This window comes from Mycteria americana, chromosome 22 (genome assembly GCF_035582795.1).
Source record: "Mycteria americana isolate JAX WOST 10 ecotype Jacksonville Zoo and Gardens chromosome 22, USCA_MyAme_1.0, whole genome shotgun sequence".
Lineage (NCBI taxonomy): Eukaryota > Metazoa > Chordata > Aves > Ciconiiformes > Ciconiidae > Mycteria > Mycteria americana.
The window spans coordinates 1,284,866-1,312,678 of NC_134386.1; the positions used below are offsets into that span (position 1 = coordinate 1,284,866).

The window sequence follows — 27,813 nt, forward strand, 5'->3', positions numbered from 1 at the left end:
TTCTCTACCTCAACGTAAGGCCCAGCACGGGCTGTGCACGTGCCTGTGCCAGAGCACGCACACGTGTGAGCGTGCACAGCACGAGAGGCTCCCCACAAACCTGCCTGCCTTTGCTTCCAGAGGGTTTACCCCATCCGTGCCCAGCTGCCCTGCAAGCAGCCGGTAAGCCACAGCCTTGCTGTCCCCGAGAGAGACCCTGTCCCCTTCCCATGCACCGGGAAGGGCGTCCCTGTGCCCAGCAGCAGTAACGGGCCCCGCTTGCCTTCGCAGGCAGCTGCCGACGCACGCTGGGCAGCAGGTAAGGGCGTTTCTCAGGTGTTTCGGGAGCTCCAGCCTCCTTGGAAACACCTTTTTGTGAAGTCTTGCCTCCCTTCCTGGGCGCCAGGGCCGTGCCACCCTGCACGGGTCCCCGGCACCGCAGCTGGCTCTCCCACGTGGCTCCCACCGCCACTGCGTCCCTGCGGGGCCGGCTCCCACGGGAGCATCTAGCCCCTGCACCGGGGCGCCTTGTGACCCCCCACCCTCTCGGGGCTTTCCAGACGCTGACATCCCTCGGACGGAGCCGCCGGACTCCCACGCCGATCTCCAGGTGCGTGCTGGCTGCAGCCGCGGGCAAGCCCCCCAGGCTGCCCGGCTGCCCCGCGTGCCGCAGCTGGGCCGTGAACCTCTCCGTCCCCCCCAGCGCCAGGCGTGGGTCTTCCGGACCAAGGAGCTGATGCTGAAGTCGGGTGGTGCCGTGCCTGAGGGGAGCCTGGTCTACGTGCGGGAAGGGAGCAGCGCCTTCATCCGGACCCCCACTGGCTGGAGCCGCCTCCTGGTACCGTGCACTAAGGAGGTCCCTCAGGGTCCCTTGCGGGGAGGGGACACCGGGCTGGATTTGACGCTGGGGCAGCAGAGCCCGGGGAAGGAGCCGGTTCCCCCCTAACCCCTCCTTGCATTGAGCAGCTGGAGGATTCGGAGTCGGTCTTCGCCGGTGACGACCCTTCCGCCTCCACCCCACGGTACCAGGTGAGGGGTGCGAGCAGCCGCCGGCTCTGCTCGCGTCCCACCGAGGGGCAGAGCCCTCCTTTGCCGGCCAGAGCGGGGGACAGGCCCCCGTGGGACTGTCCTCTCCTTTCCATCCAGGAGGCAAAGCAGGTGCAGATGAGAGGTCCTCACACTGGGCCGCCCGCGCTGGCCCCGACGGACTCACTGGTGAGCGCTGCTGCCGGTCCGGCCGCGCCGGGAGGGACCTGCCGTGGAGACAGGCGTTGGCAGGGCAGTGCCGGCCCGGCACACACCGAGTCTGGGGTCCTGTTGGGATGGGGAGGGTGCTGCACCCATGGCACCCATGGCACAGGGATGGGTGTCCCCGGGCTGGCGTGAGCTGCGTTATTCCAGGTCCAGAAGGAGGAGGGACAAGGGCTGCCCCAGATGCTGCCAACCACCATCGCCCCACGGATCCCCTCAGTAAGCAATGCCGCGCTCCCTGGCTCCGGGGCTGGGAGACGGGTGGCCCGGCCACGGGAGAGGTGCCCAGGGGACCCCTCCGTGCCCAGCCGGCATCGCCGGCGGCTCGCACCCTCCTGGGAAGGGGGGAGCAGAGACCTCGACGCCTGGCCGTGCCCAAGCCTGCCCCTCACCATGCCTCCCCTCCCCAGCTCCGCCTGGCCGCCCTGAACGTGCCCCTCGCCGGTGACATGAGCGGGATCCGGGGTGCCGACCTGCAGTGCTACCGGCAGTCCCAGGAGGCTCGGCTCTTCGGCACTTTCCGGGCGTTCCTGTCAGCCCCCACCCAGGACCTGGTCTCCATCGTCAAGAGGACGGACAGGACCCTCCCTGTCGTCAACCTGAAGGCAGGTTCCCCTGTCCCCCGTGGGGGCCGCTGGCAGCAAAGCCCCGTGGCCCCCGGTGAGCCTCGGCAGGGGGAGCCTTGCCCGGTCCTGCGCCGGGGCTGCCGCACCCCCGCCATGCTCGGCACTTGTGTTTTGGGGAGCCGGGAGGAACCCACACGTGGTCAGAACGAGGGCATTGCCCTGGCCCCCCGCCCCCGGCCCCCGGCTCAGCGCCGCCACACGTGCCCGCAGGGCCAGCTGCTGGCCAAGTCCTGGAGCTCCCTCTTCGAGGGCCAAGCCGGTGCCGCCCCGCGGGGCCCCATCTACTCCTTCAATGGGCACAACGTCCTGACAGATCCCCTCTGGTGAGTTCGGCCGTGGGGTGGGAGCCGGCAGGGTGTCCCCGAACAAACGCACCCGTGCCAGGAACCGGGGTGGGGGGGCTGCAGCGGGTCTCCCCCCGCCCCTGGCGCTTGCACAGATCCAGGAGCTGGTGCAAAGAGCCAGAGGTGCCCCAGAGGAGGGTGACCCCCAGCCCCTCTCACTCCTGTCCCCGTCCGCAGGCCCCGCCGGCTGGCCTGGCACGGATCCACGCCACGGGGCAGCCAAGCCCGCCGGTGGGATTGCCACGGCTGGCGCAGCTCCAGCCCCGGGGAGGGCCTGGCCGTCCCCCTGGGCAAGGGCAGGCTGCTGGCCGGGCAGCGGCACAACTGTTCCGAGGCGCTGGTTGTGCTCTGCGTGGAGGTGGCTTTTCCCTACCGGCACATGTGGTGACCCCGGCACCGCAGCACCGGTGACCCCCAGCCGCACGCCCCAGGCAGCTCCCCCCGTCCTGCGGGGCCGGGGAAGCAGCGCCGGGAGCCCCGTGGGCAGTGCGGGGGGGAGAACGACAGCGTTGGAACCGTGCAAGAGCACTGAGAGGAAGGACACTGTCCCCGTGGCCAGGTTGTGCTGTGCTCATCCCCGGCTGTGCTGTCCCTGTGGATCCCCGTGCCGTGGGGCGGCAGGGTGATGCCAGGCTGTGCCCGGCCACCTCCCTGCACCTCCGGCGAAGCAAATGCTGTCGCTGCCCCAGAAATAAAGACACAAAAAAGTTGGTGTTTTGGATGACACCCAGCGCTCTGTTATGGGGGGGACCCTCCTCAGGACATCGCCTGCTGCAGCAAGGCGCATGCGGGGCGGCACGCTGCAGCCAGCCCGGGGAACGGGGAGAGGGGCTGGATCCACGTGTGGGCTTCAGCCCCATCGGGATCAGCACAAATGGAGCGGGAGGGGACACCACCGGGACGGCGAAGTCTCAGGGTTCCATTTCCAGTGATGTCAGCGTCACCGGGCGCTGCGCTAACAGACCAGCTTCTCCCAGAACGCGGGCAGCAGGCTTTGCCTCTCCCGGAGCGCAGGCAGCAGAGTTTGCCTCTCCCGGGTCGCAGGCAGCGGCGTTTGCCCCTCCTGGAGCACCAGCAGCGGATGGTGGCAGAATGCACGAGCAGGCACCGTCACCCTCTCCGCGGAGGAGCGGGCAGGCAAGGGCGCGCGGGCAGGGCTGGGGCGCGGGGTTTGGGCAGCAGCAGAGAGATTTGGGTCTCTGCCTGCACGTGGCGGCAGCCCCCTGCTCGGGGGGCAGGCAGGGGCACACTCCAGGGCCCGGTGCCCGTTGAAGAGGCAATAGTGTGCCCCAGTGTCACCAGTGTGTCCCCGGGACCTGCCCAGTTGGTCTCCAGGCCTGCCCAGTGGGTCCCAGTGGGTCCCCAGGACCTGCCCAGTGGGTCCCTAGGCCTGCCCAATGTGTCCCAGTGTGTCCCTGGGACCTCCCCAGTGGGTGCCAGTGGGTCCCCAGACCTGCCCAGTGGGTCCCAGCATGTCCCCGGGACCTCCCCAGTGGGTCCCTAGGCCTGCCCAATGTGTCCTAGTGGGCCCCTAGGCCTGCCCAATGTGTCCCACTGTGTCCCCAGGACCTCCCCAGTGGGTCCCTAGGCCTGCCCAATGTGTCCCAGTGTGTCCCCGGGACCTCCCCAGTGGGTCCCCAGGCCTGCCCAGTGGGTCCCAGTGTGTCCCCCAAGGCCTGCCCAATATGGTCCCAGGGCCTGCCCAATATGCCCCAGTGTGACATGAGGGCCAGCCCAGTGGGTGTCCAGGGCCTGTCCAGTAGGTCCCTGCGTGTCCCCAGAAGCTGCCCAGTGTACCCCAGTATGAGCCCGGGACCTGCCCAGCGCGTCCCAGTTCCTCACACCACCAACGGCAACCGGGCAGCTGTAGGACCCCACCACATAGCGCCCTCCCCCTCGCTCTTCTATTGGTCCATGTCGCTGTCCGTTCCGCAACTTTCCCTTCTGAGTGGCTGGTTTGAATGCGCGGAGCGTCTTGTGACTGGCGAGAGGGAGGGAGGGGCGCGACCCGTGTCCCCGCCCTTCCGCTGCGATTGGCGGCGCGCTGGGGGCCCGCGGGCGGCGATTGGCGGAGGGTTTCGGCGGGCTGAGCCGAGGTTTGAAACGCGCCGGGCCGTTGGGGCCGCCATCGCCTCCGCTCAGCAGCGCCCGCCGCCGCCATGGAGCTCCAGGAGTCCCCGTCGCCTCTCCGAGTGCGTGCGGCGCCCCGCCGCCCTCTCCCGCCCCACGCACCGCGGTCCCCTGTCCCCGCAGGGCTTCGGGTTCCCCCGCCGCCCCGTCCCCTCCGTGCGCCGGGCCCCCCTTAGCTCCCGGCGGGCCCCCTCAGGGTCTCCCCGGGCCCCTCTCCCCGCCTCTTCCCCCAGTCCCCCCGGTCTCCTCAGCTCCCCCGATTCTCTGAGATTTCCCCCATCCACGTTCTCCTCGGGCCCCTCCCGGGATCCTCGCTCTCTCCCCTGGTACCCGGCCGCCGCCCGGGTCCACTCCAACTCCCCCCCCCCCCCCCCTCCCCTCCCCGACTTGATCCCCTTCGGCCCCCCAAAAATCGCCTCCCGGATCCCGCTGCCCCTCACTGCCGCTGTCTCTCCCCCGAGCAGCCCGCGGACGGCAACCCCCGGGTGCCCAAGGGCGATGGCACCAAGAAGCAGTTCTCGGTGGAGCACATCTACCAGAAGAAGACGCAGCTGGAGCACATCCTGCTCCGGCCCGACACCTACATTGGCTCCGTGGAGCTGGTCACCCAGGTGCGGGGGACCCGGGGCACGGGAGGGTCGTGGGGCTAAGCCGCCCGAACTCCTCGGTGCAGGCGAGAAGTCATTAGCATCTGTTTATAGAGCACAAAACATCTGCTTTACAAACTGATGGCACGGAAGAGGAGGTGTACCTGGGGTCTTATGTATTTCTTGCCTTCTTTTCAGCAAATGTGGGTTTTTGATGAGGACGTGGGCCTTAACTGCAGAGATGTGACCTTTGTGCCTGGCTTATACAAAATCTTTGATGAGATTCTAGGTAAGGTGACTTACCTGTTGAGTCAATGGTTGTTGAGTTATTAATGGGTGCTGAACGTCTAAGAAACTGGAACTAAATGTAAGAACTTACCAAGTGTACTTTTGTCTAGTTGCGTTGTTGACCGAGTAATGCCTAACTTGACGGATGGTGTTCGCAGAGTACGTTGTTTGTTGATTGGGCTTGGAAATATTGGATACTAATGTCCTTCCGTTAGCGCTACTTACTAGTAAGCCATTCATGGGCTGATGGCGCACTCTACTACAAAACCAATTTCATTCAGCCCAAAATTCTCCCTTTTATGTTAACTTGTAGTACTCCTCTTTGTAACTTGCAAAATATTTGCATACCAAGGTGATTATTAGTAACGTTGTATTGAATTTTTGCATTCGTTCTACTGAAGACATGTTATAGTTAATAGTTTTGTCTTGACTGAGAATGTAATATAATAACAATAATCTTTCCGTTCTAGTCAATGCTGCAGATAACAAGCAGAGGGATAAAAGCATGTCATGCATTAAAGTTGCAATTGATGTGTAAGTTTTATTTCATTTTTGTTCATTGCTTCCCAACTCAAGCACATTAAATTTTCTCACTCGGATGCTGTTCTGCTAAGCTGGGGTAGCGCTGGAGGGCTCTGCAATGCGGCCGATCCAAGTTAGACCAAATGTAATGCACCAGCTGTGAAAGTCTTTTTCTTTGTTTAGCCTCTTGGTCTCTTACAGAGTGCTGACTGGTGAAATGACTGCTTTTTTGTTGTGGTTGTTTTCCGTTTGTGGCCATTTTCCTCTTTTCTTCCTCTCAATCTTTTTATTCTGTCATTGAGCGTAGGTAGAGGATTTTTATGTGTGGTAGTCCATTTCCTAGGCAGTATCTGCAGATCTGAGAATTTTTCTGTTGACTTGTCCTCCCTCTGCTGGCTGTTTCTGCACTTGCTGAGCAGAGATTTGCTCTTGATGAAATGGTGGCCTTTCCCCAGAGCTTTTGTATAACACTTATTTCATAGCTCAGTCATTTGCGGCCTTAAAAATGCAAATTTTTCTTCCCCTAGAGAGAATAACACAATCAGTGTATGGAACAATGGGAAAGGTATTCCGGTTGTCGAACACAAAGTGGAGAAGGTCTATGTGCCTGCTCTTATCTTTGGACAGCTGCTAACATCCAGCAACTACGATGACAATGAAAAGAAAGTCACAGGTAGGGAAGACTCTCAAATACGCACTAATATTTTTGAGCAGCCTGATCAACAATGTGTTTAATCAATGGTTTAAATGTGTGAACTGAACTAAAGTGGGGGGAAGGGGATCCTTGATGCAACACGAAAACGGTGTTCTGAGTCCATCAGAGAGAAGTCTCCATGCTCTGTTTTATAGTAATAATGGTACAAATATGGAGAACAGGAAAAGTTCTCTTTGAGCGGTAAACCTAATTAAATATGGGTTTGCAGTCACATACTGAGTTTGTAGGATATTGTTGCTTATTGACAGTTGTATTATTGATTGTGCTGAAGTAGCTGAACTCCTGTTAGTCTGGAATTCTTTTAGATGGTTTTGAACAAGGGTAATTACACAAGTCTGTTTTCCTTCTAATTCCAGGTGGGCGAAATGGTTATGGAGCCAAACTATGCAACATATTTAGCAAAAAATTTACTGTGGAAACTGCATGTCGTGAATACAAAAAGTTATTCAAGCAGGTATGAATGCTTCTCATTTCAGTAAGGTTATACTCAAGATTTTCAAAGAAGACCCTAAGTTTTTGTTCCAAAAATCTAGGCGTAACTTGCATTCAGTGCACCATGATTAGAATAAATTTGGTCCGTAGTTACTGTACCACCAAATATAATTCAAATGAATAATTAAATGAGCAGACATAATCAGAATCTAGTTTTTAACCAGTGGGGTTTTTTAATTGGAAAGTATTTAAAACTTGTAAATCAGCTTCCTGCTTTTAAAAACTAAGCTAGTTGCTCATGTCTGTTAGACTTGCAGCTCACAAAACTTCTTTTTCTCAGACCTGGACAGACAACATGGGAAAGGCTGGTGAAATGCAACTGAAATATTTTGATGGAGAAGATTACACGTGTGTCACTTTCCAACCTGATCTGTCAAAATTCAAAATGACAATTCTTGATAAAGACATTGTAGCACTAATGTCTCGAAGAGCATATGATATTGCTGGATCCACAAAGGATGTCAAAGTTTTCCTAAATGGACAGAGGCTGCCTGTAAGTGAGCATTTAAAAGAAGCAGTGATATCTGTATTTCTCATGCCATTTAAGCAGTGAGATTTTGTTGAAGCAATTTACCTCATTACACATAGTAAAGGGAAAATTTGCATTAGTGATTTCTCTACCCACTTTTCAGGAGGATATGAATTAAGTATTTATAGGAGCTGTTATAAATGAGTTGTCTGCTTTTATCTGCATGCAGGTGAAAGGATTCCGCAGTTATGTGGACCTCTATCTGAAGGACAAAGTAGATGAAACTGGTAATGCTCTTAAGGTTATCCATGAGGAAGTAAATTCTCGGTGGGAAGTATGTTTGACTTTAAGTGAAAAAGGCTTCCAGCAAGTTAGCTTTGTCAACAGCATTGCCACTACAAAGGTAACTCTTCTTTAGTTTACTTAGTCAAGCTAATGCCATATTCTTCATCATTAATATTCTTAGCTATTTTCAAATGTATGTATGTTAGTAAAAAATACTTAGTTGCTTAACGTTGCAAAGACTATGCTTAAAGTTTTAAATAGATATGCATACTTTTTTTTTTTCCACTGGAATCACCACCAGGTCTTTGGTCCCATTTTCCCTTAGGGTGGCAGGCACATTGATTATGTAGCTGACCAGCTTGTGACTAAACTCATTGATGTTGTGAAAAAGAAGAACAAAAACGGAGTTGGAGTGAAGCCTTTTCAGGTACAATGCCAGAATTTCCCCAGTGGGAAACAGCTCTTGCATTATTGCAAATTGTAACTACAGCTTAATGCATTACTACATTAATAATGCGTATTTCCATTGTACAGACGATATATATAAAATTGCTAATTATAGAAGTCTCATATTGTCCAGTTTAAGCCAACAATCTTCTCTTTGTTTGGCTGATGTATTTTGTAATCAAAACACTGTAAGTCAGTGTAGATGCACTAAAACTCAGTATCTTTTAGATAATACCTATTTAGGCTGAGAGCTGCGGATTCCTTGACATCCCAAAGCCTATGACATTGTTCATGAATGTTCATTAGCTGTCCTAAATTCTTTCAAGACATCTAGGAAAACTCAAAAACATACAGCGACAATTGAGGTTTTTCCTCACTGTGTGATTCTGACAGGCGAATGTCCGAATGCCCTGCTGTTACTGAGATGAGCCTGTATAACGTGTGATGCTTGTTGTATTTAACTCTAGGTGAAGAACCACATGTGGCTTTTTGTGAATGCCTTAATTGAAAACCCAACCTTTGACTCTCAGACTAAGGAGAACATGACTCTGCAGGCAAAGAACTTTGGCTCAACTTGTAAACTGAGTGAAAAATTTATTAAGGGTGTAAGTATTGATATACACAGATAATCAAGATGCCTGTAAAACTGCATCTTATGTTTAATGTGGCAAACAGATACTTTTGAAGTAACGTCATGAACTAAAGAAAAAGTATATAACTTAAAATTCTGTCATTGTTAAGGCTTTTCCCACAATTTTGGGGGGTTATTTTTTGTATTGCAGGCAGTTGGCTGTGGCATTGTTGAAAGTATCCTAAACTGGGTAAAATTTAAAGCTCAGAGCCAGCTGAATAAGAAATGTTCAGCTGTGAAACACACTAAGATTAAGGGTGTTCCTAAGCTGGATGATGCCAATGATGCTGGTAAGTGTTTTACATCCTTTGTAACCAATTCATTCAAAAACAGTTAAAACTTGTTCGTTAGACAAATGAAAGAATTGTCTCCTAAGGAAAAATGAGAAAACCTGTAATTAGAGTTTATCCCCATTTTACAGTCCCGTTTACTGTGTTTATCCCCATTTACTATGTGCAGTGCAACAAAACCTGTATGCATTAGAAGCTATTTATTCTCATTCAGTTTGTGAGTATGCAGGCTTTGATTTCACTTCTTAATTAGAAAATTGACTTGGGTTTTTTTGGTTGGTTCTTTTTTTTTTTTTTTTAGGCAGCAAGAATTCTTTAGATTGTACACTTATCCTGACCGAGGGAGACTCAGCCAAAACGCTGGCTGTCTCTGGTCTAGGAGTGGTTGGTAGAGACAAGTATGGAGTATTTCCCCTTCGTGGGAAAATACTCAACGTCAGAGAAGCTTCTCATAAGCAGGTTAGTTGGAAAATCTTTATAGTTTACATGTTAGAAGGCGCGGTGTGCTTTGTGTAATGCAATGTGTTTTAACTGAGTCAGTACAGCTGAACACCTGGAACACTGTAACTCACAGGAGTAGTGTCTCAAACGCCTGAGTCTAGTCTCATCTTCAGCCTGCCTTGCTGGTTAAGTGGGAATATTACGTCCTGTTCGGTATTTTGCCTGAAGGGATAATAGTGTTTATGTTTGGACTAGAAGATGTTTGGAATGATCTAGAATAATTTAAGCATTAGACTTCAGTTTAGAAATTATGAGTTTCTAAACAGCAAAAAAGTACTGACAAGGCAAAGCTCAGTCAACAGTATACTTATGGATTGTTTTAGACTTTTTTGAGCTACACTTTAAGTCTGAAAGACAAGTTTTTATTCTGTGTGATCTTTTCCAGATTATGGAAAATGCTGAAATCAACAACATCATCAAGATTGTGGGTTTACAGTATAAAAAGAACTATGAAGATCAAGAATCTTTAAGGAGTCTTCGCTATGGAAAGATTATGATTATGACAGATCAGGTTAGGTTCACTACAACTGAAAATTGGGAGAGGAAAAAAAACAACACTTGAAGAAGAAAATACTACCTTTCTCCCACTGCCATTCTTGTACCCAATTCTCTGTATTCATTTCTTTTTATCATTCTATATTTTAGTGGGTCATAACGTCTTTTCAGCCACAAAACAAAACAGATAAAGTAGAGGGGGGAGTAGCATCACCAAATAACTAAATACTGCCTTTCCAGTCTGCTGATTCAAGGTCCTTGACCAGTCCTTGACACCTTTTTTCACCAAGAATGTGCCTTTTCTCTTTCTCTTAATTTTCAGTAGTTAAGCAACGCATGGTCACCTTTTTAGAAGTGAAAGTTAATAGGGTCAGTTAGCTGGAATTACAGAATCATTTGCTATTAAGCTAACAATTATCACTCCCATCATGTCCCTGATTAAATATGTCTTCTTTTTTTCTCTTTTTTGTTCTTTTGAAATCAGGATCAAGATGGATCGCATATCAAAGGTTTGCTTATTAACTTCATCCATCACAACTGGCCATCCCTTCTAAGACACAACTTTTTGGAGGAATTTATTACTCCCATCATAAAGGTAAGGGCTGGGTAGATGGTAAGGTGAATGAGTAAGCATCCATTGGTCCAAATCTGCCTCTCATTTCATGGTTAAAATATTTGTTCATTGTAGGCCTCTAAAAACAAAGAAGAAATTGCATTCTACAGCATACCTGAATTTGAAGAATGGAAAAACAGTACGCAGAACTACAATTCATGGAAAATCAAGTACTATAAAGGTTTGTAGAAAACTTAATATGGTGCAATTAAATGATCCAAGTAAGAGCATTCATGATTAAATTTAGAGTTAGCCCTGCTTTTGCAGAAAGGGTTTGGACTGGTTGACTTCCAAGTCTCTTCCCTCCTAAGATATTCTGATTACAAATACATGCGGCATAAAATATAAAAGTAAGGAAACAATAACCTCTAACTGGATAAAACCTCAATGAAATCTCTCAAAATGGAACTACAATATTGTAGGTAGCCATCCTTTCAGCCCTCTTAGGCAATTATGCTCAGTTTTATGTGCTGTTTCCACAGTGCAGTCCTTGTGTACTGTTAGCCCTGTAAGCTGAGTACTTCCTCCAGAATCGCTACCAGTAAGAAAGCTACCAGCTGCAGAACAATGGCTGGATGATGAAGGAATCATTTCCAATTTACAGTTAATCATTCCAGATATCTACAGGAGTTACAGACAAAATCCGAAAATACAACACGCAGCTGCTCACTTATCTGTAATTCTTGTGATTTTTGTGATACCTTACACCTCATTTTAAAGTAACGTAAGTTTTCAGTAAGTCATCTTCATGCTGTTCATTTATATGATGCATCACAGAAACTAGGCATAACAAAATATTTCTTTGAACTGCAACTTAATTTAAGCAAGAAGTAATTAGGATTAACTAGTACTGTCTCTGCAGGTTTGGGTACCAGCACATCGAAGGAGGCTAAAGAATACTTTGCAGATATGGCTAAACATCGAATTGGCTTCAAATATTCTGGGCCTGAAGATGATGCTGCGATCACCCTGGTAACTAACACTTGATTTAATTGCTGACTTACTACCTTTGGTATTCTACTGCTTAGAGTGCTGGGTATTTTCTCTTAAAATGCTCTTAGAGGCCTTTGGGCTTGAGACAATCTCTTTGTTACCAAGGCTACGGCTTTAGTCTAACCAGTAGAAGCAAATCTGTCCATGGACCTCAGGCCAAGAGTACCCTTTTAATGATGGTTTTTAAATATAGCTCAGAACAAACTGATCACTACAAACCAATTGACATTTTCAGACACAATAGTAAATATTCCTTTAACATTTTTCTGCATGTTCTGCTGCAATTTTCCCCAAGTCAGACCTCCCCTTTCTCCCCCAGATTTTCTTCTTGCAAAATGGTTCACCAGTGGATTAAAACAGTCCTCACTTCTGTGAACTTCTTCACCTTCAGTAGGCATTGACTCAAGTATTCAGAGCTATTAGGCAATGCCAAAAAAACAAGTTTTTCCCCAAAATATTAATTTCCCCCCAAATCTGCTTTAGTTTTTCATTACTATGTTAAAAATCCATAATTTAAACCTAACTACCATGTCTCCTAAAGACTGGTGGAAATTACGCTCTTAATATATTTAGCTACAAGAACCTTTTATTGCACTACTTGGGCTATTAAGTCAGCCTGTTTAGCATGTTATTCTCCTGGGTAAACTCTTCCTGTATGCTTTCTTTTTCTCAAGTGATCCAATAGGGCACACCACAGAATGTCCTAGAATTCAGTTACTTTTCATTTTGTAATATACAGGCCTTTAGCAAGAAGAAGGTAGAAGAGCGAAAGGAGTGGCTGACTAATTTCATGGAGGATAGAAGACAACGGAAGCTGCATGGTCTGCCAGAGGTAAAAGGTTTACGTGTATGAAGGAAACTGGTTTCCTCTCTCTCCCGGGGGCTGTTCTCGGCTTCAGTCTGGCATGCTACAGCTGCACGCAGCGCAGAGTCAGTGAGTCAGTCACTGGATTACGGGACAGTTAATATGTTTCAGGATTTTGCAGAGTAGCTGCTTCTCTCATCAGTGTAGCCTCATTGTCAATTGTCCAACAGTTAATTTCATTTTTTAACTCTTATCTTTCAAATTACTTTATTGATAGGGAAATGACAACTCAAGCAGGACTGTATGAAGACTTTATTTCTCCAAAAAATGGGCCTGCATCATGGGAAGCAGTGTTCCACGTGCTAAGAATGTCAGTGCTTGAGCTGTGTTTAGCTAGTCTTACAAGGAGCTTCCATTTTAGTGAAATTAGCCAAGTATGAGCTAAGAAACAGATTAGACCTTGTTAAAATTAAGGCAATCTTGCACCTGTTTTTCTTAGGAATACCTATATGGGAAAAATACTAATTACCTGACATACAACGACTTCATCAACAAGGAGTTAGTCCTGTTCTCAAACTCAGATAATGAAAGATCGATCCCGTCACTGGTTGATGGTAAGTTATTTCAAGACAGTGATTCCTCATAGTGCATTCCCCAGAACTTAAATGGGTGTTTGTATGTCACATCATCAGAATCAGGGTAACCTGCTGAGTTTTCAGGGTCAGTGTTCTGAAGTCCATTTTCTGCTGTCCAAGTTTTTTAATCTTTGGATTAAATGTCTTGTCCATTTTGTAGTATATTATTGCAAGTATCTTACTCTCCTGGTGAAGAATCTTTAGGTGTTGTCGTGGTTTAACCCCAGTCAGCAACTAAGCACCACACCACTTGTTCACCCTCCCCCCCCCCCCCGCCCCGGTAGGATGGGGGAGAGAATCGGGGAAAAAAGTAAAACCCGTGGGCTGAGATAAAGACAGTTTAATAGAACAGCAGAGGAAGAGAAAATAATAATAATAATAATGATGATGATAAAAGAATGTACAAAGCAAGTGAGGCACAATGCAATTGCTCACCACCCACTGATGGATGGCCAGCCTGTCCCCGAGCAGCGATCGCTGCTCCCCGGCCAACTCCCCCCAGTTTATATACTGGGCATGACGCCCTATGGTATGGAATAGCCCTTTGGCCAGTTTGGCTGGGCCCCCTCCCAGCTTCTTGTGCACCCGGCAGAGCATGGGAAGCTGAAAAGCCCTTGCCTAGTGTAAGCACTGCTTAGCAACAACTAAAACATCAGTGTGTTACCACATTGTTCTCATCCTAAATCCAAACCACAGCACTGTACCAGCTCCTAGGAAGAAAATTAACTCTATCCCAGCCCAAACTAGGACAGGTGTATAAGTAGTTCTTAGTCTCTAGAGAGCAGAAGAGGGAAGTGAAACACATTGTGCATTCTAATCACAAGATCTTTTATTTTTTATACAGGTTTGAAGCCAGGTCAAAGGAAAGTTCTGTTCACATGTTTCAAACGAAATGATAAGCGGGAGGTGAAGGTTGCTCAGCTGGCTGGTTCTGTAGCTGAGATGTCCTCATACCATCATGGTGAAGTAAGAACCTGGCCTGGTTGTGCAAAATGTTTTTTAAATGAAAGGCAAAAAAGCCCTTCTGTTGACTTGGCAGTTAAGATGACTCTAAAGCAGGATTAGGTGTTTGAGTATAAATGCCAAAGCAAAGTGGCTGTATATCCGCTATTAATTCTTCAATATTAATTTAATCTGAGATTGGTCAGTCTGCCTGTCCTACCTAGACTTTATGGGAGTATATTTCGTTCAAAAAGTAGAACAGGAAAAACCTGCTTTATTTGTGATACACTTAGGCAGACGTTAATAGCCTTTCTACCTTGGGAGGAGAAGTTAAGCACTAAAACAAGCTTCCCTTGTGAGATTGATAGAATCTTTCACTGGAGATTTCAAGAACAGGTAGACAGCAATATATCGTGGATCACTAGAATATATCTAGTCATCTGGACTGGAGGGTCTTGGGATGCACTTTCAGTGAGAGTTTCCTCTAGTATTTTATTAGTTGGGTTTATTCTCTATATCAATTCTGTTCTTGGTGTGAATTTTATCTTTAACTTTGTCCATGCAGTGAAGAATTCTGCATTTTTAGCTGTGAACCTTCCTTTACTGCAGGCATCGCTGATGATGACTATTATTAACTTAGCTCAGAACTTTGTGGGCAGTAACAACCTCAACTTGCTACAGCCTATTGGTCAGTTTGGCACAAGGCTGCATGGTGGGAAAGACTCTGCCAGCCCTCGATACATCTTTACGATGCTCAGGTCAGCATTAAAGATTTCTTACTGTCTTAAATATTCTTAGCATATTACAGGACTCAATTTTACAGCAATTAAAATGAAAAATGAATTTACTTTTTTCCCTTTAAAACTTTGGACTACTTGCATATTCAGAGTAGCAACAATTGAAGTGAGATTTGGATGCTAGATTCAGATATGTAAACTTGGTTATCATCCCAGAGAACAGCAAGGCATAGCAGAGAATATGGAAATGGGAGCGAAAACAAAGGGAGAAATTTGGGTAGGATAATAAAAAATGACCTTGAGTTGGGAGAGTGAAGTTCTAGTACCTGAAAGTACAGTGGTGTCGTCTCTGTGACCCAGTGGTCACTCAGGTTGAACTTGGTCAAATCCATTACTTGAGCACGTGTATGGTCATACTAAAGCAAGGTATAGAGACCTGGAACCTTCCCAGACATTAAATGTCTAATTGATATACTTAAAGTACGAGCTTAGGGTCCCATATAGTCAGTGGAACCTGTGGAGATTGGTGAGATTGCTGAAGACGCATCTCTGTTCTGAGGGTTACGCTAGAAGCCTACTTTCCTAACACAGACACCCAGGCTGTGTGGCTAAGGTTGGTTGGTAGTAATAAACCTGATTTATGTGTTTTGTTTGTTTTCTGGGGGGTTCTTTTTATACATGGTGGTCACTGTTCTGTAACAAGAATTTGGGCTTAAATTCTCTTTTCCATTCTAGCCCGCTAGCACGGTTGCTGTTCCCACCAATGGATGACCATATCCTGAGGTTCCTATATGATGACAATCAACGTGTGGAGCCAGAATGGTATATGCCTATCATTCCAATGGTGCTGATAAATGGAGCAGAAGGGATTGGTACTGGCTGGTCCTGTAAGATCCCCAACTTTGATATCAGGGAAGTCGTGAATAATATCCGTCGTCTGATGGATGGAGAAGAGCCATTGCCAATGGTAAATAATGTATTTAAAAAACAATGTCTCACTCGTTAGTTTATTCAGCACATATTGGAGCATTTCATGCAAGTGCTTAAAAACAGGAGCATCAACACAAAGCTGAATCCAGTGTTCTTTTCTGCTTAGCTTCCTAGTTACAAGAATTTCAAAGGCACAATAGATGAGCTGGGACCTAATCAGTATGTGATAAGTGGTGAAGTGTCTATCCTTGATTCTACAACCATTGAGATCTCTGAGCTGCCTGTCAGGACGTGGACACAGGTAATAAATGGTGAATTTGCCTTAGGAATGTATATTTTGCCCTGTAAAGCAAAAAGTGATTAGTGGGTTTTGGAAAACATGGGTCTGACTGATTCTTTTCTCAGACTTACAAAGAGCAAGTTCTGGAGCCAATGTTAAATGGGACTGAGAAGACACCCCCACTAATCGTAGACTATAAAGAATATCACACAGACACGACAGTGAAGTTTATAGTGAAGATGACTGAAGAAAAACTAGCCGAAGCTAATGCAGTGGGGCTGCATAAGGTCTTCAAACTCCAAACAAATTTAACGTGCAACTCCATGGTATGTAATAGATTTTACTGAAGAAAGTTCTTGGTTTAACTCAAAGACTGCGTGAACAGCTGCAGTTGCTGCGCGTAACAAAAATACTCTTTTGCTGTAACCTATTCACTTCAGTTTTTCTGCTGTTACTGGTTTTAAATCAGCTTTCTAAATATACCTTCAAAAGGTCAAGAGACTGGCTTGGGAATGGGCCCAGAGTGGTATGGTTTTGCCTGAAGCAGTCAAAGTGATCTGAAACCACACGGTTCAGGGAAACCTTTGTTGTGACAACAGCACCACCATTGAATGTCTGGATTCTGACAAGTGTGAAGTTTGATGCAAGATGTTTATCCTGCAGATAGCTTTAAGATTCAAGTAACCTTAACCCTACTGTGTGTTTCCAAGAACTTTGAAATTCTAAAATTGTCTCTGCTGCTGTGCTTGCGAACTGAAGTAATTTCTAAAACAACACTAAGGTTTTATAATTTGTTGGCTAATAATTCAATTGTACTATCACATCTGTGTTATAGGTAATTTTCAGTGGGTTTGGAAATCAGTTTTATCATCATAACGCCTGTGTTCTTTCATCTAGGTTCTTTTTGACCATGTCGGCTTTCTCAAGAAGTACGACTCTCCCCAGGATATTCTTAAAGAGTTCTTTGAACTCAGGCTCCAATATTACAATTTGAGAAAAGACTGGCTTATTGGAATGCTAGGTGCCGAGTCTGCAAAACTGAGCAACCAGGCTCGTTTCATCCTGGAGAAAATAGACGGCAAAATTGTGATCGGTATGCATTGTTCTCGGCTACTTGGTTTCTCAAACTGGGAGAACTAGGTGCTCCCTTGAGTTCTGTCAGCACCCCCTCAGCCCTGGACTGGCTCTTAACAAACTACACCAGAGCTTATCTTTCTGTTCCAGTAACATACAAGAGGAAAATGCCTCACAGAGTATCCTTGGTCTATAGAGCATTATGCATATATTAATTAAAACAGGATACTCATACAGCTTTCCTACTGCATGTTTGACACCATTTGAGAGTAAAAATTTTTTTAACAGTTTAGCAATAATTCCTATCTATTTCTGACTCAGTAGAAAGGGGTAGTGTTTTCTGTTCAAATGCATACTTCTTAAGAACCCGTATCTCTCTCTGTTATCTTTGTGAACCTCTGCAAAAATATTCCAAATCATGCTCTCAGTGGATTGGGGTTTCAAACTTAGAAGATACTCAAGTTAGCGGCATCTGAGAATCATGAGCTACAAAAAGAAACAGATCTTTGTTCCCAGCATTCAAATTTTTCAATCAATTCTTCCACCTCAGTCTAAAAGGCAGTCTGTATTTCACTTGCATTCATGGAGGATGCAGCTAGACAAAGTGTCATAAGATGCTTTGTGGTTTGTGTCTGAAGGCAGCCCAATAATCCCAACAGCCTGTGTCTGACTTGACTTGACTCAGGAAGAGAAATAATTTCCTTGAAATTCATTTTCTTGGGTTTTTGCAATAAGCAGTTCCAAGGCTGACAGAGCTGGTTTCATTTGTATTTGTGTCTCATGGTTGATTGCTTCTGATATCTTAAAAAGGAACAAATTCCAGCTGAAGCATTTCCATTGGTTGGGGCACTTACAGCATAAATTTCCCAGGTGAAGTCTAATGAGGTGCAAGCTATACCAAAGCCTTTGAGTGCTATCAGGAGTTTTTTCCTCCACCTGCCTGCTTGTTATCCTGAAACCTCTTTGATACCATCACACCTATTTTTTTCAAGCTCAAAAACTACTTAGGGCAGGGGAAATGCATATATGAAAATAAAGAAGAAAAATATTTACAGTGCTCTGGCAGGTGTTCCTGACAGGTATAGGAGCAATGCTGACCTGACAAATAACCTGCTAAGTAGGAACTTTTTAGGTGTTATTTCAGGCTCTTCCACATGTCCCACCTCTGATGAGGAAAGGCTATTTTAGAGCCCGATAGGATGCTGAGCTGCTAGAACTATGGGATCCAAAATTTAAAGCTCATCTGTCTTTCCTAACAGTGATTGGTAGTGGTCACTAACTTGCAATCCTGAAATGCCTGTTTACAGAAAACAAACCCAAGAAAGAGTTGATTCAAGTTCTTATCCAGAGAGGGTATGAATCTGATCCAGTGAAGGCTTGGAAGGAATCGCAAAACAAGGTAATGCTTCAGTCATCCTCTTAAATAGACCCGAACTGGCCCCTATCTCTGAAGCTTCATAATTTGTAGGAAGAAGCCCAAGTTGCTTTTCAATTTGTAGGATTCAAGAGCTTGCGTGTCTGGTATGTCTGTGACAGGAAACATAAGCAAAAATTCAGTCTCTTGTTCAGAAGGCACTGAGACCTAGTCATTCAGGTTTGAGTCTGTCGGGTCAAGTCCTCCTGCCACAGCAATTTCTGCTGTTCCTTAAGGGTTTCCTTCTGCCTGTGGGACGCAGGTGTGGAAGGGCTGTGAGGAAGATGGCAGTTTTAAGTAGCCTGAGGAGAGAATCTGGACTATCAAGACAGAGAGGTCAAGTAGAGTAGAGCAAAAGAGATTTGGAGAATTGTTTTTGCAGATGGATTCCTCTGTGCAATAGCAGCTGAGGCATTAAGAAGCGTAACTTTATCCATTTCTGAACTGTTCTAGAAGAGTCTAGGACACCATAAGCCCATGGAGTACCTGTGAAGCAGTCCAGATTTGATCAACAGCCCTACCCTTGTATGTCAATATATTTGTTGACAATGTTTGTTTTAAATCCACATTCAGGAAGAAGAGGAGGAGGAAGACAGTGAGAAAGAATCAGCTGCAGCTACTGGACCAGACTTCAATTATCTGCTGAACATGCCCCTTTGGTATCTGACTAAAGAGAAGAAAGATGAGCTCTGTAAGCAGAGGGATAACAAAGTATGTTCCTTCCTTTTCTTATAAAAGCATTATTATATAATACATTTTTTTAATGGTGGATTAAAATATGTGACTAATGTGTCAACTGTGATTCCCTTTAGGAAAAGGAGCTGGAAAACCTTAAGCGCAAGAGTCCCTCTGATCTCTGGAAGGAAGACCTTGCTGTCTTTGTTGAAGAACTTGATGTACGTCAGTGTTCAGTGCAGATGGCTCACTCCCTTGTAGTCTTATCCACCAGCTCTTTATTGACTTTTTTGTCATAACAAGGAAACTAAACATGCAACTCCTATGTCTTGCCCTCATTGAGGAGAATGAAAGCTTTCTTCACCTTCATAGCTTGGATAGGAGTAGCACTGCTCTGGGCCAGGGAGTCGAACCACCAAGGTGGCCGTTGGAAGGAGGTCAATTACCAGTCTGAATAACGAAGAGGAGTTTTCGGAGGGCTTGAGAGAAAACTAGTACTAGGATATAGTCTGAGGAGATGTAGATCAAAGGGCTTTTGGACACCGAAAAGGTGAGGGAGGAGCTGGACTTTACTGAACAGAGCCCAGATTGTGCGCAGGTGTCTGTGCACCATCACACCTGGTCACCGCCTGTGTCTCTTCTTACTCCTCAAGTAACCAAACCATAGCTCTGGCTTAAATCATTGCTTGAAAATGCGCAAATCTGTAGCAGAGTGGGAAGCTTCACTTAAACTGATGGTAGGAAATCTATCAGCAAGTACAGAGTACTTCACTGCAAGGGCTGTGATATGGTGGGGTTTTTTCAGTAGTACATCGTTTCTCTGATATTCTCATGGTTGTGTTATTTTATGCTCACCTCTGCAGGCAGTGGAAGCCAAGCAAATTCAGGATGAGATGGCAGGGTTTACTGGTAAACCTTTAAATGTGAAAGGAGGGAAAACGAAGGTGAAGAAGGCGCAACTGTCAGAAGTAATGCCATCACCTCATGGCGTAAGGGTTGTTCCTCGGGTAACTGCAGAGATGAAGGCAGAGGCAGAGAAGAGAACTAAAAGGAAAATAAAGGTAAAAAGGAACATTCTGAATGCTTAATCTTTCTTTACATCCTCATCAAAACAGTCCTAACGAAACGCATGTTCTTGTTAGCTGAACTTGTCCTGATGCAGCAGCTGTTCAGGGAGAGGGACAGAATCTTAGGACACGGGGAACACTGGGAATGGATGTTTCTCAGTCTAAAGGAGAACAGATTCACTAACGTATCGGGAGATGGTTTAGAGGGAAATCTTTAGGCAAGAGCATATATCACAGTGTCAGAGATGGGTTGGTAGCTTAGAAACGAAAAGGCAGATGCAAGTAAGGTTGTTCTAGGTGTCTTGGGGATTTTATAAATCCTCTAGCAGGCAGGAAGTACAGCTAGTAAATTAACTTCTCTATAACAGCCTTTGCGTTTCCAGTAATGCTTTCAGCCACTTAATGCCATTATTGTTCTCGATATCAAGGAGATAAAGAAGATTTAACTCTTTTTATAGGGCTAGTTGAAATTATGCCACTCAGCCATTTGCAACACAGAAAATTGAAATATCCCCTCACCTGTTTTGACCTGTAAGCCAGACATATTGCTCCTTTCCTACAGATGGTTCCATCTAACAGTTTTTCCAAATAACTTGCACTGTTGTTTTTAACCCACCCTGTTCAATTCTGCATCCTCAACACACCCTAGAGCCACAGCACCAGCACACAAAGGCGGTACCAAAGCGCGCTCAGGAGTGGGGACAAAGTTCCTGTTTTTGTTAATGTTGGATTTTGCAGTTTAAGTCACCTGATCTGGGGAAAGATCACGTCTGATTTACTTGGCTGTAATCAATTTTACAGGCAGTTTGTTTCACAAACTCAGATTTCTTGTATCACTAGTTTGCATACATCTAAAATAAGCAGCTCCTTTCTACGTTACTCTGTGTGCCTCTTCTAATGGTGTGAGCTGACTCGCTATCTATTTGATATCTGCTTGTATCTTCAGACTGAAAAAAATGAATTTGATGAGAATCAAGAAGAAAACACATCAGGAGACAAAGAGCCTTCAGGCCTTAAGCAGAGATTACTGCAGAAGATTAATACTGAGCAAGGTAAATGCTTTTATGTGTTATTCCATCAATGGAAACTGAGGGGAAGGGTTGTAAATTTGGTTATCTGACCTCTTCCTGAAGGTGATGAGTAACATCTAGGATCAGTATTTTTGGAAAAACTAGGTGAGAGAGAAAGGCATCCTGGATAACAGTCAAGCAGGATACATTACTATTTCTCTTCGATGTTTAAGCCAGAATCCTCTGGATTTAGTGATGTATTTCTAAGCTGAGCTTGAACTGCTGCGCCTGAAGTACACATAGAAGTTTCCTGGTTCATCCTGCCTCCCAATATTTTTCAGGTGCTAAGAGACAGGCCACCCTCCCATTTAAGCCATTAAAGAAAATGAAGAAACGAAACCCTTGGTCTGACTCAGGGTCTGATTCAGACTCTGATTTTGAAGCGCCTCCTCAAAGAGAGAGAGTGGTTCGCCAAGCAGCAGGTGAGTGACGACACAAATGCAGAAGAGGGGCAGTCTGTGGAGGAGAAAATCGAACAGATTATTTAGAGAGCTCCCAGAGTCTGAGATCTTGGTCAGAAATAATTTTTAAGAGGCTTATTTATTTTACTGGATATAACAACTAAATATTTCTACCATTTGAGCAGATTTTCACAACGCTTTTCAAGGAAAAGCAGAAATGCGCAACTAGAGAAATAAGGTTATTGGTTTTAATTACACAACTGTCTTGGCAAATCAAATGCATTGTTGGTAAGCGAGCCCAGAATACACTTGTGCTTTGGAGTCTTCTCACTGGCAGTCTCAATATCTGCTTGTTTTCATTCAGATCTTTATTTTTTAATAACTGCAGCTAAAATATTGAAAAAGAAACTGCATATTGCCAAATGTGTAAAATAATACATCTGTGTCGTTTCATCAGCCAAAGTCAAGACTGTAATCAGTTCGGACTCAGATGCAAATCTCTCCAGCTCAGATGAGGAGTCTGAATTTCAGGCCAACAGTGAATCGGATACAAACTCAAAAGAAAAACCTGCTCCCAAGCCCAGAGCTGCTCCAAAGTGAGTATTTCTCCACATAATCACTGGAAATGAGTTGTGCTTCTAGTGTTAATGCTGTACAGAAATTAATAGCTCTTTTTCTTCAATGCACCTAAAAGTGCATCATAAGTTGAAAAAATACTTGGGGTTTTGTATTCTAGGAAAACCACTGAAAAAGCAGCTAAAGCTCCCAAGGAAAAGCCAGTGCAAAGCGCTATCCCTGGTGAGTGCAAGACCTTCCAAACCTGGTTGATTTTCCTAAAACCCCACGAGAGTGCACTGGGCATTCTGACCGGTGCTTAACGCTGACGAAGGCAGACATTAGTCACAAGATCTTGCAAAGAACCTTTGATGCTAGGGTACAAGCTGGTTTCAGTGCACCGGACTTGTCTGTTTCTAACTCGAATTTGTGGTTAATCCAGTTTTAATACTTGTTCTTTTTATAAAGTGGATCAAAATTATTTCCTTCTGCTCTAATGTTTATAGCCAGAGTAGGTAATTTGACTATTTCAGACTTCCTTTCTGCTTTCTTCATTCAGTTCAAGCCCAAGATGTTGCTAATGAAAATGTCAGTCAAGCTCCTGCAGTTCCTCCTGGTTTTGTGCCTCGCAGTAAGGCCGTATCTAAAAAACCTGCTGCAGCTAAGAAGGCCAGTGCCACTAAGGGTAAGGCGAAGTTTAGTAAGATCATTTTTAGATAACAATTATTATTCCAGTGGGAAACAAGTCTGAGTGATTTTGCTAGACATTTAGAGGCCTTGAATAACTTGAGTTTTCACTTCAGAAAAGATCTGAGGTTTGTGGCAAAGGTTGCCTAGTTGTTGTCATTTTTAAAGAAGTTTGTTTCCAAACATATCATGTTCTAGTTCATCTCAGACATGCTTGGAGGGAGTGAATTTTAGTTTGGGAACAGGAAAAGTGAATGCTTCCTACGGTGCTATGTAATACTTGGCAGAAATAATCCGAGTGGAATTTGTGTCTTGCAGTCAATGTCTTTTTGGGAAGAAAGCTACTTGGTAGCTCGCTTCCCAGGAAGAAGAAAAGCTTCTTTGGGGTAGCTTGATCTATTTAGTGCTAGCTCGACCTCATAAATCTACAGCATTTGACTCAGGTTTTTTAAACTTAACTGCCCAGAGTCTTTGTGAAACTTTGAAAGCTGTTTTGCATATTCCATCACTAGCTGGTTTGGATCCCATCAGTATGGTAGTACGTTGCTTCACAGCAAAATAGCCGTTTCTTCCGTTTCTAAATTGAGAAAGCCTATATCATTCAAGAATGGCCTGCTCATTTCAGCTTGACTTGGAGACGTGCTTCAAGATGCTGTTAAAAAAATGTCAAAATATAGGTAAGAAAGAACTCCACAAGTGACTGTTTAGTATAGATGGTAAATTCATTCCTTCTCCATGCAAAAGTTTTGAAGGCATAAGATTGGTTAGACAGCCTCGAGAGTTCAGGGCTTTTCAATCTGAAATAGTCTGTAAATTGCTTTGGGTACATTTTAATTTGATCCTCTAAATGTAGTTGAACTAAGCAGATAAACAACCTCATTTCTCATAATGTTGGGAAAGAGCAATCTTTCTAGAAAACCATGCTTCAAAATGAGACCTGCGTGCTGACCTCGCAGCATAGTGCAGAGCCATATTTATGTTGGAAGTCATTCACAAACTGCGAATGAGAAGAGAGGCAGCAAAACAAGGTTTAAATGCAGAGTTCTGTTTCAGATAACCAGCCGTCCATCATGGATGTTCTAGCCAAGAAAAAGGCTGCACCCAAATCCAGCAAGACAGCGGTGAAGGAGGGACCCCTGGATTGTGAGGCTGCAGCAGCGGGTGACAGGAAGCCTGACCAGACCAAGGGGCGGAAAGTTACCAAAAGACAGCCGAGCTCTTTGGATTCGGATTCAGATTCAGATTTTGGCTTGAAGCATTCCAAATCAGTTGCAGTAAAGGTTTGTACTCCGCCACCCGTTAGAGTCGAGGGGGTACCTCAGAGCGTGGTGTCGGTTATTCTGGCAGGAAAAGCGTGGCAGGGGTGGAAGCTCCTCTGCGACACCCGTCTGTATTGCTGGGTGGGGGGAAGGTGGGTGAGAAGGGAGGGTCGGGCACACGTACTTATCCCAGACTGTTGGTTTGGTCTCATCAGTCCGAACAAGCACCTTACCCGTGACACAGGGGTGCGTTTTATGCTAATTGTGGTCCCTGTTTATGCTCAGATTCATGATTCACTTCTGGACTATGCTTTCCCTCCAGAAATCCAAGCTGGACGACGATGATAGCTTTACTGTTGATTCAACTGCTCGTGCAGACAGCCCCGTAGCAGCCGTGCCCCGTACCAGGCCTGGACGTCTCAAAAAGCCTGTCCGGTACTTGGAGGAGTCCGATGAAGATGATATATTTTGAATTTTTATGACGATTTTAAACCGCTGATCCAAACTGATCTACGAACTAGCCTTCAGCAGAGCTGTTTACGAGCTGTCACCAAAGAACATCTCAGACTAGGAAATCTTTTAACTGAATTTAAGCTAGTCCAAAAATGTTTGTTACGAGTGAATACAGTTCTATTTTTCTTGGTTTTAAATAAGTTAGATTTGTTTAAACAGGAACACCCCCCCTTTCCCGTGAACACTGGAGCCATGCACCCAGCTAGTGCTGATGTATTTCCCTCTTACCCATTAGCTAGCTGGAATCTTTTGACACTTTGTGGTCATTTTAATGTTCGAGTAGACTTTAGAACATATCAAATCCTTTAAAATACCCTCTCACATAGATACCTTCCTCTTTAGATACCTTAAAAAATAATAAAATATATAAGCTTTTAATTCCACAACCATAAAGACGTAACATGTGAGGTGTAGGCACTTAGAACTCCATGCTAGTGTTTTTCTTTCTCTTTTCCAGTCCTTTATGTCTGTGCAGGCCCCGGTTGCTCAACCTCTGCCATGTTGAGTTTTAGCCTTTGGTTTTTTTAAATTCAGATTTAGTAATGGAGGTTTGTGCAGACTTGTCTCCACGCTGTGCTCAGTGTTGGCAGTTTTATCTTCTGCCCGGCTGCCAAGAAACCCCGTGTTCAGCTCGTTCAGCCCAGAGGTCATCTTCAGGTAAGAGATGCTGGTGACTGCCAATGCCTTGTGCTGTTAAAGAGCTAAACGGGCGTCTCTGCGGTGCCAGCTGAGTGAGGCAGGACAGACATTCGCCATCCGAGGGTCTTTGATCTGTGGGAACTTGCAGGAAAGCCACTTGGTCGTTCCAATGCGCGTGTTGGAAAGCAGCAGGTTCCCCCGTGCTGAGCTTCTCTGCTGCCATACTTGGCACTAGAAAAGGCTGTTGTGCAGAGCGGCTGCTCAGCGGCGTGAAGCTTCTCCTGCCTGTTCGTTCCCGGGGACAAAGAACTTCCCCTTAGCTTCTACATGCCCGGCTGCACCAAGAGTGCGGTCCCCTGTGAGATGAGGCCTCTTTGCCACCTCAGTGCCACAGGGTGGTCGGACCTTCCAGCGCTCGGGTTCCTCAGCAGAAGCAGGGAAGCGCCATCTTCCCCTTCCCCTTAGAAGTACTTCACTGGAGTACTTAGTCGTGTTTTGTTTTTCATAGAGCCATTTCTACAGCACTGAGGGGCATTTCTTGACTGTCTATGTAAATGTTTTCTGTGTGTTTTTCTTCTTGAGTTTCTGTCCTTTTTAATATTTATGTAATAAAAGTGTTTTTATTCAAGCTTTCTTCAATAAAAAGGAGTTGTCCTCATCTGCCTGTTCCCTCAGTCTTCCCTTGCACCGGCTCTCCACCGGTTTTGTCCACGGTGAGTACTTGAAGCTTTGTCTTTGTCCATGGTGAGTACTTCAAGCTTTGTCTTTGTTCACGGTGAGTCCTTGAAGCTCAGACTTTCTCAGGAGCAAGAAGCCATCAGCTCCCACCCTCTCCTGCCAAGACTAGTCTAAATGGGTCATCTCCATTGTCTTAACCACGCTTATTACTTCTGAGGTTATTTTCAGTGCTGATTTAGCCATTTTTGGTGGTGTTACGGAAATTATCATTGCAGAGCTCGCGCCAAGCCCTCTGCTCTGCGTGTAGGGCTGGTGTAGGTGGTCACCGTGGCCTGGAGCCACGTAAAGAAGGTGCCGGGGCAGAGCTGCACCCTATAGAAGGAGCTGTAGGAGCCTGGGGCTTTGCAGAGAGGGTCCGCTCAAATGGCGTCTCTCTTCTGCTTCCCTCTCGGGCACCCGTGGCTGGGAGCTGGTTGCTTCAGCACTCAGGGGAAGCTGGTGCCTGTGAAAAAGCGCTGTGAAAACCCCACTGGTGTCCTACCTGCCCCAGGGGCAGCTCCTGGGTGGGAGTGGGTCAGCATTTGCTGCCCCCAAGCCCTGAACCCCTGCCTGAGGGAATGCCTGCAGCCGGCTCAGGTGCTGCGGGGACCGTTTCCCTGCCAGTTCCTCGCTGCTGACGCCGTGGCTTTTCACAGACAAGGTTTCCAAATTCCTGTGAACGCCCGTGTGGCACCCGGCGTCTGCCCGCGCAGACCGGCTGCCCCAGGTTCTGCTTCTGCAGCCGGCAGGGGTGGCCGCAGGTGAGCGGTGGCTGAAGTTTCTGATGTGCTCAGCTCTCCCGGGCCGGAGAGTTTTACTCTCGAGGGCTGGGTTTGTGCTAAGCTGCCTCTCCAGGCTGGAGTCACAGCCCTGGGGGGCTGCCTGTCTGCCGGGGGGGCAGCCGGCGGGCTCTGCTCCTGGCAGAAATAGGGGGTTAGTGTGCAGGGTCCCCACAGCGGGAGGGATCAGGGTCACTAATGAAGCCGCTGTCCCATGTCCCTGCACCTCAGTGCTCAGCACCCCGGGGCCCCCAGAGCATCGTGCACGTGGCTGAAACGCGCGGCGCGCGGGGTTGGTGCGGGGCTGCCGTCGTGCCAGCAGGCACGGGGAGCCGGCAGCGGCTCCTGGGCTGGCACCAGGGGACAAGCAGGACCCAGCTGTGACACCGTCCCAGGCTGGTGATTCACGGCACACGGGGAGCTGCGTGGCTGCAGGACCAACTGGCAAACCCCAGAGCCCCCCCCCTCCCCCCGCTGCCCACGGCGTGGCGGTCGCTTGCAGGCACTATCGGTGCCACCAAGGTGCTTTGCTGGAACCCAGTCAAGTGTGGAAAGCACTGTCAGATTTTCCACTGCCAGGCTCTGGAGAGCGTCTCCGGCGCGTCCCTGCCGAGGGGCCGTGCTATTTACGGCTCTCCTTGCTGCAAGCGCGCCCGCAGAATCGGTTGTCACAACTCGCACAGCAAATGGCGAGGCCACGGCTGCGCCACGCCGGCTGCTCCGGGCTGGCTGTGTAGCTGCTCCCGTAACCCCGCCATCACCCCCAATGTATATATAGAGCTGCGCGTGCATGAACACAGACACAGTGCGTGCCGCGGTCTCTATACCAGGGTTTTCTCCATCACAAAATCTCCCTGACCGGGGTGTGGGGGACGCTGAGCGCTGCCGCAGGGGCAGCTGAGCTGTGGGGCATCGGGCACCAACGCGCCCCGGGCATCGCGGGGCCCGAGGGTGGCCCGCAGCAGCCAGGGCTCTG

General features: G+C 47.1%; 1 protein-coding gene across 1 annotated transcript; it reads left to right on the forward strand.

Moving 5' to 3' along the window:
• The first annotated feature begins 4,279 nt into the window (after positions 1–4,279).
• On the forward strand, positions 4,280–25,999 carry TOP2A (DNA topoisomerase II alpha). The gene is made up of 35 exons (XM_075522749.1): positions 4,280–4,392; positions 4,795–4,941; positions 5,116–5,206; positions 5,676–5,739; positions 6,255–6,400; positions 6,799–6,896; positions 7,215–7,427; positions 7,633–7,806; positions 8,014–8,115; positions 8,603–8,740; positions 8,918–9,056; positions 9,358–9,515; positions 9,943–10,068; positions 10,537–10,647; positions 10,741–10,846; positions 11,528–11,637; positions 12,398–12,490; positions 12,963–13,077; positions 13,943–14,064; positions 14,650–14,798; positions 15,513–15,744; positions 15,874–16,008; positions 16,113–16,313; positions 16,885–17,080; positions 18,369–18,460; positions 19,049–19,186; positions 19,288–19,371; positions 20,014–20,211; positions 21,164–21,269; positions 21,569–21,709; positions 22,146–22,284; positions 22,425–22,486; positions 22,803–22,928; positions 23,984–24,210; positions 24,512–25,999. Exons 1-35 carry the CDS (start codon positions 4,360–4,362, stop codon positions 24,659–24,661), a joined length of 4,662 nt encoding a protein of 1,553 aa, XP_075378864.1. The 5' UTR covers positions 4,280–4,359; the 3' UTR covers positions 24,662–25,999.
• The last annotated feature ends 1,814 nt before the right edge of the window (positions 26,000–27,813 follow it).